This window comes from Thalassophryne amazonica, chromosome 2 (assembly GCF_902500255.1).
Source record: "Thalassophryne amazonica chromosome 2, fThaAma1.1, whole genome shotgun sequence".
Lineage (NCBI taxonomy): Eukaryota > Metazoa > Chordata > Actinopteri > Batrachoidiformes > Batrachoididae > Thalassophryne > Thalassophryne amazonica.
In genome coordinates, this window is record NC_047104.1 from 96,953,428 (window position 1) to 96,971,973 (window position 18,546).

At 39.7% G+C, this 18,546-nt stretch overlaps 2 protein-coding genes across 3 annotated transcripts in view; one reads left to right on the plus strand and one right to left on the minus strand.

Moving 5' to 3' along the window:
• LOC117527782 (zinc finger protein 821) overlaps positions 1 to 17,354 on the minus strand; it is a 74,563-nt gene extending 57,209 nt beyond the window's left edge. Inside the window, exon 1 of the mRNA XM_034190297.1 lies at positions 17,253 to 17,354. Coding sequence (XP_034046188.1) covers positions 17,253 to 17,274 — 22 coding nt within the window. The 5' untranslated portion in view covers positions 17,275 to 17,354. The remainder of the gene's footprint in view (positions 1 to 17,252) is intronic.
• A 29-nt stretch (positions 17,355 to 17,383) lies between these two features.
• ap1g1 (adaptor related protein complex 1 subunit gamma 1) overlaps positions 17,384 to 18,546 on the plus strand; it is an 85,582-nt gene continuing 84,419 nt past the window's right edge. For both annotated transcript variants that reach the window (XM_034190219.1, XM_034190227.1), the window contains exon 1: positions 17,384 to 17,495. In XM_034190219.1, coding sequence (XP_034046110.1) covers positions 17,427 to 17,495 — 69 coding nt within the window. In that variant the 5' untranslated portion in view covers positions 17,384 to 17,426. The remainder of the gene's footprint in view (positions 17,496 to 18,546) is intronic.

Below are 18,546 nucleotides of genomic sequence, written 5' to 3' on the forward strand. Positions count from 1 at the left end.
AAGAATTGAGGAACATATATAACACCGTATTTATTAACTCACCATTCAAGGCAGCGACAGTAGCTGAACTAAGAAGATGGTTAAAGTGCAGAAATGCAAATTTAAAAGGCAAAAAAGAGAGGATCTGATAGAGAGGTAAGACCTGATGTACTAGCACGTGTGACTGATTGTATATATGTTGCTTCTAGGAATTATTACCTTGTGAGTGATGGGGTAAATTGCATGTATTTTGAGGTTTATATATATATATATATATATATATATATATATATATATATACATATATACACACACACACACAACAAAAATATAAATGCAACACTTTTGGTTTTGCTCCCATTTTGTATGAGATAAACTCAAAGATCTAAAACTTTTTCCACATACACAATATCACCATTTCCCTCAAATATTGTTCACAAACCAGTCTAAATCTGTGATAGTGAGCACTTCTCCTTTGCTGAGATAATCCATCCCACCTCACAGGTGTGCCATATCAAGATGCTGATTAGACACCATGATTAGTGCACAGGTGTGCCTTAGACTGCCCACAATAAAAGGCCACTCTGAAAGGTGCAGTTTTGTTTTATTTGGGGGGGATACCAGTCAGTATCTGGTGTGACCACCATTTGCCTCATGCAGTGCAACACATCTCCTTCGCATAGAGTTGATCAGGTTGTCAATTGTGGCCTGTGGAATGTTGGTCCACTCCTCTTCAATGGCTGTGCGAAGTTGCTGGATATTGGCAGGAACTGGTACACGCTGTCATATACGCCGGTCCAGAGCATCCCAAACATGCTCAATGGGTGACATGTCCGGTGAGTATGCCGGCCATGCAAGAACTGGGACATTTTCAGCTTCCAAGAATTGTGTACAGATCCTTGCAACATGGGGCCGTGCATTATCCTGCTGCAACATGAGGTGATGTTCTTGGATGTATGGCACAACAATGGGCCTCAGGATCTCGTCACGGTATCTCTGTGCATTCAAAATGCCATCAATAAAATGCACCTGTGTTCTTCGTCCATAACAGACGCCTGCCCATACCATAACCCCACCGCCACCATGGGCCACTCGATCCACAACATTGACATCAGAAAACCGCTCACCCACATGACGCCACATACGCTGTCTGCCATCTGCCCTGAACAGTGTGAACCGGGATTCATCCGTGAAGAGAACACCTCTCCAACGTGCCAAACGCCAGCGAATGTGAGCATTTGCCCACTCAAGTCGGTTACGACGACGAACTGGAGTCAGGTCGAGACCCCGATGAGGACGACGAGCATGCAGTTGAGCTTCCCTGAGACGGTTTCTGACAGTTTGTGCAGAAATTCTTTGGTTATGCAAACCGACTGTTTCAGTAGCTGTCCGAGTGGCTGGTCTCAGACAATATTGGAGGTGAACATACTGGATGTGGAGGTCCTGGGCTGGTGTGGTTACACGTGGTCTGCGGTTGTGAGGCTGGTTGGATGTACTGCCAAATTCTCTGAAACGCCTTTGGAGACGGCTTATGGTAGAGAAATGAACATTCAATACACAAGCAACAGCTCTGGTTGACATTCCTGCTGTCAGCATGCCAACTGCACGCTCCCTCAAATCTTGCGACATCTGTGGCATTGTGCTGTGTGATAAAACTGCACCTTTCAGAGTGGCCTTTTATTGTGGGCAGTCTAAGGCACACCTGTGCACTAATCATGGTGTCTAATCAGTATCTCAGAGTGTCTCAGAGTGATGCTGAAAAAGTAATTCATGCATTTATTTCCTCTAGGCTGGACTATTGTAATTCATTATTATCAGGTTGTCCTAAAAGTTCCCTGAAAAGCCTTCAGTTAATTCAAAATGCTGCAGCTAGAGTACTAACAGGGACTAGAAGGAGAGAGTATATCTCACCCATATTGGCCTCTCTTCATTGGCTTCCTGTTAATTCTAGAATAGATTTTAAAATTCTTCTTCTTACTTATAAGGTTTTGAATAATCAGGTCCCAGCTTATCTTAGGGACCTCATAGTACCATATCACCCCAATAGAGCGCTTCGCTCTCAGACTGCAGGCTTACTTGTAGTTCCTAGGGTTTGTAAGAGTAGAATGGGAGGCAGAGCCTTCAGCTTTCAGGCTCCTCTCCTGTGGAACCAGCTCCCAATTCAGATCAGGGAGACAGACACCCTCTCTACTTTTAAGATTAGGCTTAAAACTTTCCTTTTTGCTAAAGCTTATAGTTAGGGCTGGATCAGGTGACTCTGAACCATCCCTTAGTTATGCTGCTATAGACTTAGACTGCTGGGGGGTTCCCATGATGCACTGAGTGTTTCTTTCTCTTTTTGCTCTGTATGCACCACTCTGCATTTAATCATTAGTGATTGATCTCTGCTCCCCTCCACAGCATGTCTTTTTCCTGGTTCTCACCCTCAGCCCCAACCAGTCCCAGCAGAGGACTGCCCCTCCCTGAGCCTGGTTCTGCTGGAGGTTTCTTCCTGTTAAAAGGGAGTTTGTCCTTCCCACTGTCGCCAAGTGCTTGCTCACAGGGGGTCGTTTTGACCGTTGGGGTTTTTACGTAATTATTGTATGGCCTTGCCTTACAATATAAAGCGCCTTGGGGCAACTGTTTGTTGTGATTTGGCGCTATATAAATAAAATTGATTTGATCTTGATATGGCACACCTGTGAGGTGGGATGGATTATCTCAGCAAAGGAGAAGTGCACACTATCACAGATTTAGACTGGTTTGTGAACAATATTTGAGGGAAATGGTGATATTGTGTATGTGGAAAAAGTTTTAGATCTTTGAGTTCATCTCATACAAAATGGGAGCAAAACCAAAAGTGTTGCGTTTATATTTTTGTTGAGTGTATATATATATATATATATATATATATATATATATATATATATATATATATATATATATATATCAAATGTCCATAAAATAATCTTGGCTATGCAACTCACATGACTACACCCGATTTCAGTGAATATTTACCATGTTATGCATCTATATGGCAATCGCCATTTTGCCACAAGTTGTGGACAAACCTACTATATTCCAGTGAACCTAAATTGCTACCATTTCTCCTTTTTCCACAAGGAAAAAAAAATGGTATAATGGTACACCTTGGCTTTGCATTTCTATGTACACTTAAGTGGTTTGAGTGGAAAAACCCTTGGTATGTCTGTTATCGAAGTGCAACACGCCCCCCCCTGCAAAATGGCTGCTGCAGACAGTGCGTTGATGTAGGCTTGAACTTACTAAACTTTCCCTTATTTCCAGCCCTTCCAATATTGTGAATCCACTTGTTTCTAAGTGTTGCATTCTTAGGAAAAACAGAATTTCATGTTTATGCCTGAGATGGTTATTGAAGCATTCAGGGACACAACAAGTAATCCCTGGCATTCTGAGCCTTTTGTTTATTTTCTGAGCGTTTGTGCGTATGCAGCTGGTATGCATTCCCCACAATCCACTGTGTGACCAAAATCCAATATGACGGTGTGGATTCCCGCTATTAAAGAATACACAGAGCGCATGGCTGGGGTTTGATACCAAAGTTTTCATCTGCACTGCAAATCAGTGATGGCAAATCAAAATACTGGACAAACTGATGGAAATTATGGACGATGCCAGTCACCCTCTGCACACAGTCATCAGCAACCAGAGGAGCCTCTTCAGCCACAGACCGCTCCATCCCAAATCCCAAGTGCAGGACCAACAGACTGAAAAACTCCTTTGTCCCTCAGGCCATCAGACTGTACAACTCCTCACTCGGGGAGGAGGAGTAACAGGAAGACAGAGGACGTGAATAAGAGGAACAGTAGTAGCCCGTAAACCAGTAGCAGGCAGTATTTCTGGTATTTATATTTGCAATTTTTTTTTTAACTTTCACTTTTGATACTCTGTGTCCTTCTTACCCTGTGTGCTGCTATACAATACTGCTGGAACCTCAATTTCCCTGAGCGAGTCTTCCCCAGGGATCAATAAAGTTCTATCGAATCTAATACTGCTTCTAAACATTTTAAAACCTTTGACACAACCATGTTTCGAACACTGTCCTGGAGCCTTTAGAAAAAGCTTCACAAGCTGTGTTGTATATGTCAACAACTGTTTTGAAACAAATGTTTTTAAATTGGTCGTAGATATTATAACAGTAACTGTATGTGTTGGTAGGTTATTATTACTGCGGTGATGTGACACCAAAACCCTAACCTTAATAGCCCAAAGAACTCAACTCTTCCAGAGATACATAAACCAAAACAATAACTGAAACATGAAATGCTGGTTGATATGAAGGGGGGTGAAAAAACAACAAGTCTTGTTCTTCCCGTTGGAGAATCAAACAGCGGTCTTCCGCATGACAGGCGGGGATACTTACCCCTATGTTAAGGAGGAGTTAGCAACAAACACAGAGTCACATTACATCAATTACAGTGGTTGCCGTAATCATAGCCCCTAGATTTAGGGTTATGGCTGCCATAACTGTAACCACTTCATTCAAAATATGCCATTTGAATTTGAAGTATATTAAAACACAAGTGAGTGAAACTGGATCTCACTGTTTCTGAATTTCATATTGAAATACATTCTTTGTTTTGATAAAATATGGCAGGAGCTAGAATATGCCTCACAAACAGAGATGTTTGAAATATATAAATAAAAATGCTGAGAAGCACTTTTGTGCTACAATTACATCAACCAGAACCTGCATCATGAAGGAGTTTTATTCGGTTAGCAAGAAAACTGTCAAGCAAAGCAAAGCACATTGTCTTTTTACTTTACCATGTTTCAGATTTAAGTGGGTTCTGAGTTTTACAAAGGAAAATTGCAGGAGTAACAAAACTTTGTGAGACAGGCCAGCGGAGCAGAAGAGTTGTCTGCTCAGCCAGGATATATTCTGGCTGCCGGTTAAATTTTTTTCAAAGTGACTTGATAGGTGTGGACTTGTACAAACATGGGCAAAGCACTGATCCATTACACAAGCCACTTTCAAACTGAAAGGGTAATATATTGTGCAAAATTAGTTTTTATGTATCTTTCCTTTTACAGATTATTGGAAGTGCATGTTAATTATCCACAAAGTTCACAATTCTATGCAGGCAAAAACACCAGTTTCAACCTACATATAACTCTGAAACAGCCTTTGTGTAATGCATATCACAAAAGTCTGTATCTGGCCTTCTGTTTGCTGAGTAAAGCACACCCAATGACCTGGTCCGTGCACTGGCAATGGGATTTTGTTCAGATTATCAACTCAATCTTGTGCTTTTAAGACAACTAGTGACCTATATTATCTTGCTGAAAATATGTTCAATGTGACCTATGTGAGACTATTAATATGTATACAACTTCAGATTTTTATGATTTTTTAAATTAAAGTAGGACAAAACATATAGCATTTATTAAATTGAAAGGACACACTATAGGTGGCAGAAGTAAAATTAAGTTTCACCTGGGGGGTGGTGAATGAAGTGATCTGACACACACACACACACACACACACACACACACACACACACACACACACACACACTACAAGTGGTACAAGTGGATAAGAGGAAGGGTTTGCAAGTCCGTAATAATTTTTTTTTTTAATTTTCTCCCTTAAATGGCACATACTTGAAAATTCAGTAAGGTATACAGTGAGAAAAATAAGTATTTGAACACCCTGTGGTTTTGCAAGTTCTCACCATTTAGAAATCATGGAGGGGTCTGAAATTTTCATCTTAGGTGCATGTCCACTGTGAGAGACATAAAAAAAAAAAAAAAAAATCCAGAAATCATTTTCTTAAATAATTTTTTTGTATGTTACTGCTACAAATAAGTATTTCAACACCTACCAACCAGCAAGAATTCTGGCTCTCACAGACCTGTTAATTTTTCTTTAAGAAGCCCTCTTATTCTGCACGCTTTACTTGTATTAACTGCACCTGTTTGAACTTGTTACCTGTATAAAAGACACCTGTTCACACACTCAATCAATCACACTCCAACCTGTCCACCTTGGCCAAGACCAAAGAGCTGTCTAAGGACACCAGGGACAAAACTGTAGACCTGCACAAAGCTGGGATGGACTACAGGACAACAGGCAAGCAGCTTGGTAGAAGACAACAACTGTTATGATTATTTATTACAAAGTGGAAGAAACACAAGATGACTGTCAATCTCCCTCGGTCTGGGATTCCATGCAAGATCTCACTTTGTGGGGTAAGGATGATTCTGAGAAAACTCAGAACTACACAGGAGGACCTGGTCAATGACCTGAAGAGAGCTGGGACCACAGTCACAAAGACTACATTAGTAACACATGATGCTGTCATGGTTTAAAATCCTGCAGGGCAGCAAGGTCCCCCTGCTCAAGCCAGCACATGTCCAGGCCCATTTGAAGTTCACCAGTGACTATCTGGATGATCCAGAGGAGGCATGGGAGAAGGTCATGTGGTCAGATGAGACCAGAATAGAGCTTTTTGGAATCAACTCCATTTACCATGTTTAGAGGATGAGAACAACCCCAAGAAAACCATCCCAACCGTGAAGCCTGGGGGTGGAAACATCATACTCTGGGGGTGCTCTTCTGCAAAGGGGACAGGATGACTGCACCGTATTGAAGGAAGGATGGATGGGGTCATGTATTGCGAGATTTTGGCAAACAACCTCCTTTCCTCAGTAAGAGCATTAAAGATGGGTCATGGATGGGTCTTCCAGCATGACAATGACCCCAAACACACAGCCAGGGCAACTAAGGAGGGGCTCCGTAAGAAGAATTTTCGAGGTCCTGGAGTGGCCTGGCCAGTCTCCAGACCTGAACTCAATAGAAAATCTTTGGAGGGAGCTGAAACTCCAAACCTGAAAGATCTAGAGAAGATCTGTATGGAGGAGTGGACCAAAATCCCTGCTGCAGTGTGTGCAAACCTGGTGAAAACTACAGGAAACGTTTGACCTCTGTAAATGCAAACAAAGGCTACTGTACGAAATATTAACATTGATTTTCACAGGTGTTCAAATATTTATTTGCAGCAGTAACATACAAATAAATTATTTTTAAAAAATCATACATTGTGATTTCCCAATTTTTTTTTTAGATTATGTCTCTCACAGTGGACATGCACCTAAGATGAAAATTTCAGACCGCTCCATGATTTCTAAGTGGGAGAACTTGCAAAATCGCAGGGTGTTCAAATACTTATTTTCCTAACTGTATCTTCTATTATACATTCCAAATTATACATTATACATTTGCCTGTTTAGTCATCTCCAGTGGTGGGCACAGCTAACCAAGAAGTTAGCTTCGATAGCCATTAATCAGATAACTGAAAAGTTAGCTTTTATTTTAATTAGTCTGTTTTGTTTTTGTGTCGCGTGAACGACACTGTAACGTCCAAAGTGAACCTAAAGTAGCTACCCACAATGCTCCTTGAGTCGACTGGCCAATCATGTTTTGCGGTTAATGATCACGTCATTAGCAACGACAGGCAGCCAGTCTGCTACAAACACACAACAGATGGACTAAAATGTTTGATTTTAGGGTTTACAAATGTTTTTGACCAACTTTGCTCACTTTACCAGCAAAAAAAAAAAGTTATCGGACTGAAAGTTATCAGAACTAAATTTATCAGAAGATAATTGGTCTGATGATGGTTTTAAAACTTATTTGAAAAGCTAATCCGACAGCAAAAACATTAGCATTGATAATTATCTGCTATCGGATTAGCTGAACTGTGCCCACCACTGGTCATCTCTCTACAGTACGTAGATATTTGCACCTGCATTAGCATTTACTTGTTCATAATCAGTGTTGCCACAGTTACTTTGAAAAAGTAATCCAATTACTGATTACTCCTTGAAAAAGTAACTTAGTTACTTTACTGATTACTCAATTGTAAAAGTAACTAAGTTAGATTACTAGTTACTTTTTTAGTTACTTTCCCCAGCTGCCGACAACAACCCACGTCAACATGACAATGATACCTGTTTTGCCAAAACTCACTTTATAGTCACCCTTTCTTGACTTCAATGAAAATAAATACTTGTTTTATAAACAGTAAAATAAAGACCTCTTTCTTGACCTCATATTTAACTGTTGACAGCACTGTAACAGTAAAACTTGCAATTTCAAACCTACATTGTTTATAAATGTAACTATTAAATTCTAACATTTTTCTAACATTTAAATTCTCCCTAAACATTTTACTTGTCGAAATTATTATTATTTTAAGCAATATTAGTAGTTGTAGTAAAAAACGGCTTCAAAACTGGAACTTTAATCTAGGGGTGTTGTGGGGGAGGGGGGCACATCCTTGCCCCACGCCCCCATTCCATCTGGATTCGCCCCTGCTTTGGCGTTTGAGCACAAAGAATGGATAACATTTATTTATGCAGAAAACAGGACCAGATTTACAGGTAAGAAAGTTTTATTGCGTTTTCACATCATGTGGTCCTCAGAGAGTTTAGGTGCATTTGAGTGGAAAATAGTGTTAGTTGTTGACGCGTCGCGGAGGATCAGCTGTTTTTAACAAGACGATACGTAGCGGCTCAGCTCAGAATTCTAAATAAAGGAGTGAAAAAAGTATAAAAATGTCTTTGTAAAGCTCAGTGCAGGTGTGCTGATCACCGCACTTTAAGAGGTGAGGACGAGTCGAGCAGCTGCAAAAAAACTTGGATGAAAAGCTCACAGATCGCTTAAAGTGGGCAGTTCAGTCGAACCCCGACCCCCTGCCCACAGACCAAGTTAAATGCTGCTATCGAACCACAATGAAAAATAATAGTAACGCACAGTGACATGGAGAAGTAACTTTAATCTGATTACTGATTTGGAAAGATTAACGCGTTAGATTACTCGTTACTAAAAAAAGTGGTCAGATTAGAGTAACGTGTTACTAAGTAACGCGTTACCAGCATCGCTGTTCATAATTCATCATTTGGAACTTGTATTTCATGATATATTTCAAATTTGTGTGCTTTGTATAATATTAATATTAGAGCCAGACCAATATGGAGTTGTTGGGGGGCGGATACAGACATTAGGCAGTAAAAAAGTCAACACACCGATACATACATTAAATTGGCAGTGATTCCGAACATTTCATTATCAACCCCCTATGACATAGAAATGTAATCAAAGCTTGATGTTTAAATATTGAAAAGCCCATTTGTGTACATTTTGCATTCTATCTCAAAAGTGCCTCAATCACTCATTTTTTTTGTTATGAATCTACCTAATCCACCAAAATTGGATGGAGGTTCCAATTCTATGCCTGTTTGTCTACAACCCCAATTCCAGTGAAGTTGGGATTTTGTGAAAAATGTAAAAACAGAATACAATTTTTTGCAAATCCTCTTCAACTTATATTCAATTGAATATACCACAAAGCCAAGATATTTAATGTTCAAACTGATAAACTTTGTTTTTGTGCAAATATTTGCTCATTTTGAAATGGATGCCTGGAACACATTTCAAAAAAGCTGGGACAGTGGTATGTTTACCACTGTGTTACATCACCTTTCCTTCTAACAACACTCAATAAGCGTTTGGGAACTGAGGACACTCATTGTTGAAGCTTTGTAGGTGGAATTCTTTCCCATTCTTGCTTGATATACGACTTCAGTTGTTCAACAGTCTGGAGTCTCCGTTGTCGTATTTTGCACTTCATACGCGCCACACAATTTCAATGGGCGACAGGTCTGGACTGCAGGCAGGCCAGTCTAGTACCCGTACTCTTTTACTACAAAGCCACGCTGTTGTAACACGTGCAGAATGTGGCTTGACATTGTCTTGCTGAAATAAGCAGGGACGTCCTTGAAAAAGACGCTGGTTGGATGGCAGCATGTGTTGCTCCAAAACCTGGATGTACCTTTCAGAATTGTTGGTGCCATCACAGATGTGTAAGGTGCCCATGCCATCACAGATGCTGGCTTTTGAACTTTGCACTGGTAATAATCTGCATGGTCTTTTTCCTCTTTTGTCCAGAGGACACAATGTCCATGATTTACAAAAACAATTTGAAACATGGACTCATCAGACCACAGCACACGTTTCCACTTTGCGTCTGTCCATTTCAAATGAGCTCAGGCCCACAGAAGGCGGCGGCGTTTCTGGATGTTGTTGATGTATACCTTTCGCTTTGCATGGTAGAGTTTTAACTTGCACTTGTAGATGTAGTGATGAACTGTGTTAACTGACAATGGTTTTCTGAAGTGTTCCTGAGCCCATGCAGTAAGATCCTTTACACAATGATGCTGGTTTTTAATGTGCTGCCTGAGGGATCGAAGGTCACGGGCAGCCAATGTTGGTTTTCGGCCTTGCCGCTTACGTGTAGAAAGTTCTCTGAGTCTTCTGATTATATTATGGACTGTAGATGATGGAATCCGTAAATTCCTTGCAATTGAGAAACATTGTTCTTAAATTGCTGGACTATTTTTTCATGCCGTTATTCACAAAGTGGTGATCCTTGCCCCATCTTTGCTTGTGAATGGTTGAGCCTTTTGGGGATGCTCCTTTTATACCCAATCATGACACTCACATGTTTCCAATTAGGTGTTTGTTGAACATTCACCAACTTTCCCAGTCTTTTGTTGCCCCATCCCAACTTTTTTGAAATGTGTTGCAGGCATCCATTTCAATATGAGCAAATATTTGCACAAAAACAACAAAGTTTATCAGTTTGAACATTAAATATCTTGTTTTTGAGGTGTATTCAATTGACTATAGGTTGAAGAGGATTTGCAAATCATTGTATTCTGTTTTTATTTACATTTTACACAATGTCCCAACTTCATTGGAATTGGGGTTGTATCTTCCAGTTATCGATCAGAAACCAAGTGCCAAAAAGCAATGACAAATTGTGCATAGCAGAGATAACCAATGTTTTGTGAAAAGTATCTTAAAAAGAATTCAGAAACCAAAAAAGCTAGAAAACAAAAATCAATCAATCAATCAATCAATTTTATTTATATAGCGCCAAATCACAACAAACAGTTGCCCCAAGGCGCTTTATATTGTAAGGCAAGGCCATACAATAATTACGTAAAAAACCCCAAGTCAAAATGACCCCCTGTGAGCAAGCACTTGGTGACAGTGGGAAGGAAAAACTCCCTTTTAACAGGAAGAAACCTCCAGCAGAACCAGGCTCAGGGAGGGGCAGTCTTCTGCTGGGACTGGTTGGGGCTGAGGGGAGATAGTCAGGAAAAAGACATGCAGTGGAAGAGAGCAGAGATCAATCACTAATGATTAAATGCAGAGTGGTGCGTACAGAGCAAAAAGAGGTGAATAAAAAGAAACACTCAGTGCATCATGGGAACCCCCCAGCAGTCTAAGTCTATAGCAGCATAACTAAGGGATGGTTCAGGGTCACCTGATCCAGCCCTAACTATAAGCTTTAGCAAAAAGGAAAGTTTTAAGCCTAATCTTAAAAGTAGAGAGGGTGTCTGTCTCCCTGATCTGAATTGGGAGCTGGTTCCACAGGAGAGGAGCCTGAAAGCTGAAGGCTCTGCCTCCCATTCTGCTCTTACAAACCCTAGGAACTACACGTAAGCCTGCAGTCTGAGAGCGAAGCACTCTATTGGGGTGATATGGTACTATGAGGTCCCTAAGATAAGATGGGACCTGATTATTCAAAACCTTATAAGTAAGAAGAAGAATTTTAAATTCTATTCTAGAATTTACAGGAAGCCAATGAAGAGAGGCCAATATGGGTGAGATATGCTCTCTCGTTCTAGTCCCCGTCAGTACTCTAGCTGCAGCATTTTGAATTAACTGAAGGCTTTTCAGGGAACTTTTAGGACAACCTGATAATAATGAATTACAATAGTCCAGTCTAGAGGAAATAAATGCATGAATTAGTTTTTCAGCATCACTCTGAGACAAGACCTTTCTAATTTCAGAGATATTGCATAAATGCAAAAAAGCAGTCCTACATATTTGTTTAATATGCGCATTGAATGACATATCCTGATCAAAAATGACTCCAAGATTTCTCACAGTATTACTAGAGGTCAGGGTAATGCCATCCAGAGTAAGGATCTGGTTAGACACCATGTTTCTAAGATTTGTGGGGCCAAGTACAATAACTTCAGTTTTATCTGAGTTTAAAAGCAGGAAATTAGAGGTCATCCATGTCTTTATGTCTGTAAGACAATCCTGCAGTTTAGCTAATTGGTGTGCGTCCTCTGGCTTCATGGATAGATAAAGCTGGGTATCATCTGCGTAACAATGAAAATTTAAGCAATGCCGTCTAATAATACTGCCTAAGGGAAGCATGTATAAAGTGAATAAAATTGGTCCTAGCACAGAACCTTGTGGAACTCCATAATTAACCTTAGTCTGTGAAGAAGATTCCCCATTTACATGAACAAATTGTAATCTATTAGATAAATATGATTCAAACCACCGCAGCGCAGTGCCTTTAATACCTATGGCATGCTCTAATCTCTGTAATAAAATGTTATGGTCTAACAGAACAAGCACAGAGATGAGTCCACTGTCTGAGGCCATAAGAAGATCATTTGTAACCTTCACTAATACTGTTTCTGTACTATGATGAATTCTAAAACCTGACTGAAACTCTTCAAATAGACCATTCCTCTGCAGATGATCAGTTCAGATTCAGATCAGATTCTGCAGAACATGTCTTTGATGTTAACATGTGGCAAGTCATAAATACTGCAACTAGAAAATACCATTTTGTTTACTTTCAGACATTAAAGAAGAACCATGTCATGACAATGTTCTCTTGCCAATAAACATCATCATTTACAAAATTACACAACCACACATCAGTATAGTGCAAAAACCTGTTACCACATAAAACACACTCACTCATCTTCAACCGCTTATTCCAATTAAGGTTCATGGGGGGGGGGGGGGCAGATGTGGCACCAGTCTGTCACAGGGCCACGTATAGACAAACAAACACATTCAGACCCACACGCACACCTATGGACAATTTATAATTTCCAATCCACCTAACCTGCATGTCTTTAGATGTGAGAGGAAACCGGAGCACCCGGAGGGAACTCGCACAAACACAGGAGATTGAGAACATGCGAACTCCACAGGTATGAGTCAATACAACGATCTTCTTACTGTGAGGCAACAGTGCTAACCACTAAGCCACCACATAAAACAATTACTGTCTAATTCACTTGATGCTGGTTGTCTTCTTGCAGTTGTGTCACAAAGATTTTGAAACTGTGCTCTTAAAAAAGCACCCGATGTGCTAATTAAAAACATCTTAAAGGCATCATGCAAACAACCACAACACAAATACACTGGTTACTGCATTTTTAACAAGGCAATCAGAGATACCAGACTTCAACACACACATTGTGTGTGTGTATATATATATATATATATATATATATATATATATATATATATATATATATACATACACACACATATATATATATATATATATATACATACATACATACACATACACACACACACACACACACACACTACTGTGATGCCCATGGGGATCCACAGGCTCTAGATTGGGTAGTGTTTATAAAATAGGTAGCTGTCATTTTTCAAGGGTGGTAATTAATTAAGTAAAGCTTGTGTAATAAGTTAGAATGGTGTGTGAGTCCAGAATGTTTTTAGAACCTTAGACCTCAACAATTTTTAGAAGAGGAACTCATGCCTTTTACTTCCTGTCTTAATGGATTTGTAAATTGTTTAGATTCTTGTTATCATATACACACTACTACTACTACTATTATTATTATTATTATTTTATTTTTTACTTCTATTTTGTCATTTGATTTTTAAATGGACCACCATGGAAATAAGTGTTTTCTTCTTTCTTGTGTCATCCACGTATTTACAATTACATCACGTACTTACATTGAACTTGCTAAATAAAATCACTCACCGCACTCACGCTTTTTAATATAATGACTTTTAGAGCTGAAACAACTAATCGAGTTAATCGATTACTAAAATCGATTATTAAAATAGTTGTCAACTAATTTAGTCATTGATTAGTTGCTAAATAACTTTGTTTTACCGCTAATGTCTCGTTTCTTCCATATAATCAACCGAGCTTTGCTTTGAATCTTGAACCAATAAAGGAGTGCTTCGAGTTGATGCTTCGTTGGTTTAATTTGTTTTATTTCGCTTTATCTTAATTTTTCTCCACTAAAACCCTAAAGAGCATATGTCTATGAGGAATATTTACCTTTTTTATGTTAAACTGACCTGTTATGGTCTTCTGAAACAGTTGATAGATGTATTTTATGCTAACGCCGATGCTAACGCATTACCATGTCTTTGGCGTTTTCAATGTTAAAGTTAGCATTAAGCTGCTGGCATTTCAGCATGTTTGTGCATTTGTTTTCTGTATAATAATTAATGGCTCAGCCTTTGTTGTCGTAAAAGAGTCAAATGTATTACAAATTACAATATTTTTTAATTTATTTTATTTATATATTAATAATAATAGCAACAATAATAGTAATAATAACTAATAATGCTACAATACAATTTTAGAGAAACAGACATGAGTCACATGTGCCATTGTGAAATGACCACATAGTTTACAAGTTATACAGAGAATGTTGCACATATAATGAGTCAGGTTACAGTTTTTGATTTAGGTTTTATGGTTAACTGGTTATGCTAATTGCTCATTTGCAGCAACAAAAATACCTCTTTTTTTCACCATATATTTTATAACACTTATATGTTTCAGTGTTGTTTTATGGCAACTCAGCACTTTGATAAAGCAATGTCATTTGAAATAATTATTTTTGTTCTTTTTTATAAACTTTTTTTATTCTTTTATGTTTTATATTTCAACAGCCAAGGTACATTTGATGATTTGTTGATTTTCAAGTATTAAGTTTTCAAATTATGTTCTGTTGTTAAATAAATGGAAGGAGAGAAAAATTGTTTCCCTGGCACATTTTAAAAAAATTCCCAGATAATCCGATTAATCGTGTCAAAACCCCATCAGATTAATCAATGATCCAAATAATCTTTTGTTGCAGCCCTGAATGACTTACTGCCCCCTGCTGGAATGGCATGTGAGTCCATAATGTAGTTAACAACATCCACTGTTCAGTGTTATTACCTAATATCCGTAGTTTCTCCAAAAATATCTGTCTTATCAACATTCCATTTTCGCAGTATTCATCCTTGACTCAAAATACATAAGCACACCAAACGGTATATGTCAGCTCTCCAAAGTTTCTCTGTGATCGAAGTCGCACGCACAGCTGTTGTAAGCAGGTGCTTTTAATTTGACAAAAAACAACAACAACAAAAAAAAGACACTGCCTTAAGACATTAAAACCACTCCAGTTTTCATTCATGGTACCAACATGAGACTTAGCTCATTCATGGTAACAGCAACATAACACTTAACTAAACTGGCTAAACCAACTGAACTACAAAATCAAAATAAATCAATAATACTAACAACACTGTGAAACTAACATTAACCACAATAACAACATTTAAAACCTCAAAACCCAGAACTCTCATCGTGCATTGCAGCACAATGTCCACTGTTTATTGGTTAGCTAAAATGGCTAATTTCTCCCAAAAAGTGTTTGTCCTATCAATTTTCCATTTTCCTTGACCCAAAATACATAAGCATAACAAACGGTAAAAGTCTGCTCTCCCCGGTTTCACCATGATCGAAGCCATACACACGCATACACACACAGGCCACTTGGATATTATATATGTATATATATATACACACACACACACACACACACACACACACACACACACACACACACATACATACATATATATATATATATATATAATTATTTTATCAAAATATCAATTACGCTAGTGGCCCAGTGTCGCAGACCAAACAGTCCCCCTTAGGGCTAACAATTGGTCCACCCTGCCTCCACTGCGCATGCATCTTTTTGGAGCTCAGTAGCTCGTCTGAGAAAGAGTCTCTTCACCCAAAGCGATCAAATGGATTAATGGGATTATTAACCATCAGATGACAAGGTAAAACCTCTTAAATCATTCTAAAGTCAGTTTTAAGCAGAAACGAGGCAATATTCGGTGACGGTTTGAAATGAGGGATGTGCAGTGAACGCAACAGCTAGCAGGTCGTGTAGCTGTGACGTTCTGATCGCTTCCTCCATCTTTTATGATGAAATAATGCTGAATTTATGTGGAAATGATTGTTGTACAAAAGCTTCAGATATGTGTCGCAGAGACAGTTGATGACTGGAGTGCTGAGGTGGTAATCAGTGAACCGCAACTGATGATGCATGCGCAGTGAAGGCAGGGCGGACCAATTTTTAGGGGAGACTGTTCAGTCGGCGACACCGGTCATGAAGATCTGTTGATCAGTTCATCAATTACAGTCCATTGCAGGTATTGTCAAGTGCGGAAACAGAAACACACACACACACACACACACACACACACACACACACACACACACACACACACACACACACACACACACACACACACACACACACACACACACACAAAAACAATACTTCACTCTCCTTCTATGGGGGAAAGTAAATATTTGATTTGCATGACTGCAAATCTTATCACTTGTCTCTGACTAACTAGGTACGTATCAGGATCCACCAAACCTGCTCTTGGAGATCATCCACCCGCATGTTCTCCATGTGCACCTGCTGCAACCATAGCTGGTTAGCAAAGTCCGGTGTTTCCTAGCTCTTGGTGGGCTGAGAACACCTTATTTAGTTAAGCAGTAGTGGGTGTAACACGGAGAGGTGGAAAACATGCATGGTGGGTGATCGCCAGCAGCAGGGTTGGCGATTTTGCAGCTCCATGATCAAGAAGCACTGAAGCCTTTTACCAGATGACGCGAAAATCATCACTGATCACTGATGCCAACAAGCAAACACTAGGTGGCGCACCTAACCACTGAACAGCCAATGTCATCACATCCCATGAATTCGTCATTACTGATTGCCACGAGTAAACGGACCGCAGCACTACATTGACAAATGGGGCAAAATGTACTCATACGCGGAGTTAAGGGAAAATAAGCTATTTCAACAAAGCAACCTCCAACTAATACTGACAAATAGGAAACGGGAGATAACCGTCTGAAATCAATATTAAGAGCAAATATTCACAAACAACCGGCCAATGACGTGAGGCTATAACGTTGCTAGCTGATGTTAGCATGTCAATGAAACGACAGCAGTGAACGATGGCAAAAAAAACAAAAACAAAGAACTGGTTAACAACGACCAAAACACAACCGGTTCAGTGCAGTCTACTAGAGAGGACATAACTCCACCGTTACCCATGTTGTCCAAAGAACACATCAGGTGGGAAGAATGTGGCAGAAAATGAAGCAGTCCTCCGGTTAGAAGCTACTGTACAGCAAAGAACCGGCGCTTCTTTCCCCAACCCTCTGGGGCGGTGTAACCCTCCGCCTGCGGTAGATGTACTGAGGCTGGACTAGCCACCATTTTGCATGTTGGTCCTCCCTCTCTCAATTGCTAATAGAGACGACTCCAGCCTTTTTCTGGCATCATTACGGCTAGTAAGTATGTTCTGTGAATAGCGCGTCGGTCAAAACCATATGAACGAGCCAAACGGCGTGAGTAATCGTCAGTGTTTGTGTGTTACTAACATTGACAGCCCTCCTTGTGGCGCTGCATAGGAAGTCAATGCACCGGGGTTGTGCCTGTCAGCAGCTAGCATAGCTAGCATAGTCGTAGCTTTGCTAACTACTTGCCTACCCAGGGACGAGAAGTTCGGGTGTTCGTCCTTTTTAAGATATCGTCATCATCACAACACTTACCGGCAAAGCAGTGTATGTTCCCTTGTAGCTAACCGCTATGAACCTTCTTAATTCACATTGTCACTTGAAAAATAAACGTGTCTTGAAGCAGCTAGTAGCTAACGCCAACGAATCACTAGCTTGACAGTCCTAATGGTTCGAGGCCGCGACTGCATCAGTCAACGATCCGTTTCAGGTGTCACGTCACGGCCGTTCTTATCCATTAGGCAATACTTTCGTATGTTAAACGTTAATCTCTGAATTCGCTGTCAGCTGATGTTCTTACGTTCCGGGTTAAGCCTTGCTGTCAAGTGTTGCGCTTTCTCTGTCTGTACTAGTTCTTGGAAGCTCCAAGGTAGTTTCCTTACCAAAACAAATTATTTACGCACGTAACTGGGAACTTAGCATTGTTATTTTGTGTCATACAGCTTATACACTATATAACGTGTACCGTCGCTGTAGTTACATTTTTTTAAGTAGTTTTACCTTGAAGATAACATTAGTTAGCTTCGAACATGAAGGGTTGTTTTTTTTAGTGGTCGAGACTTCCTTTATATTTATGGTTGACAGTATTTCCGTTAACCTGTTAATGTTAAGGGAAATTGCATTTCGTAATGTGTATTGTAGAAGAAGCAGGCTAACTGAATAATTTAGGGGTTAAAGAAGTTGGCTGTAAGTAGGAAGTCAGCAGGCGAATGTGACATACACCTTGTGAATGCTACACATCAGATTCTTTATTCAGAAGCCGTTGGTCTGGATCCAGAACAGACTGAAAAGTTTAAGTGCGCTGGGAAGATGTTTTTGATCGACT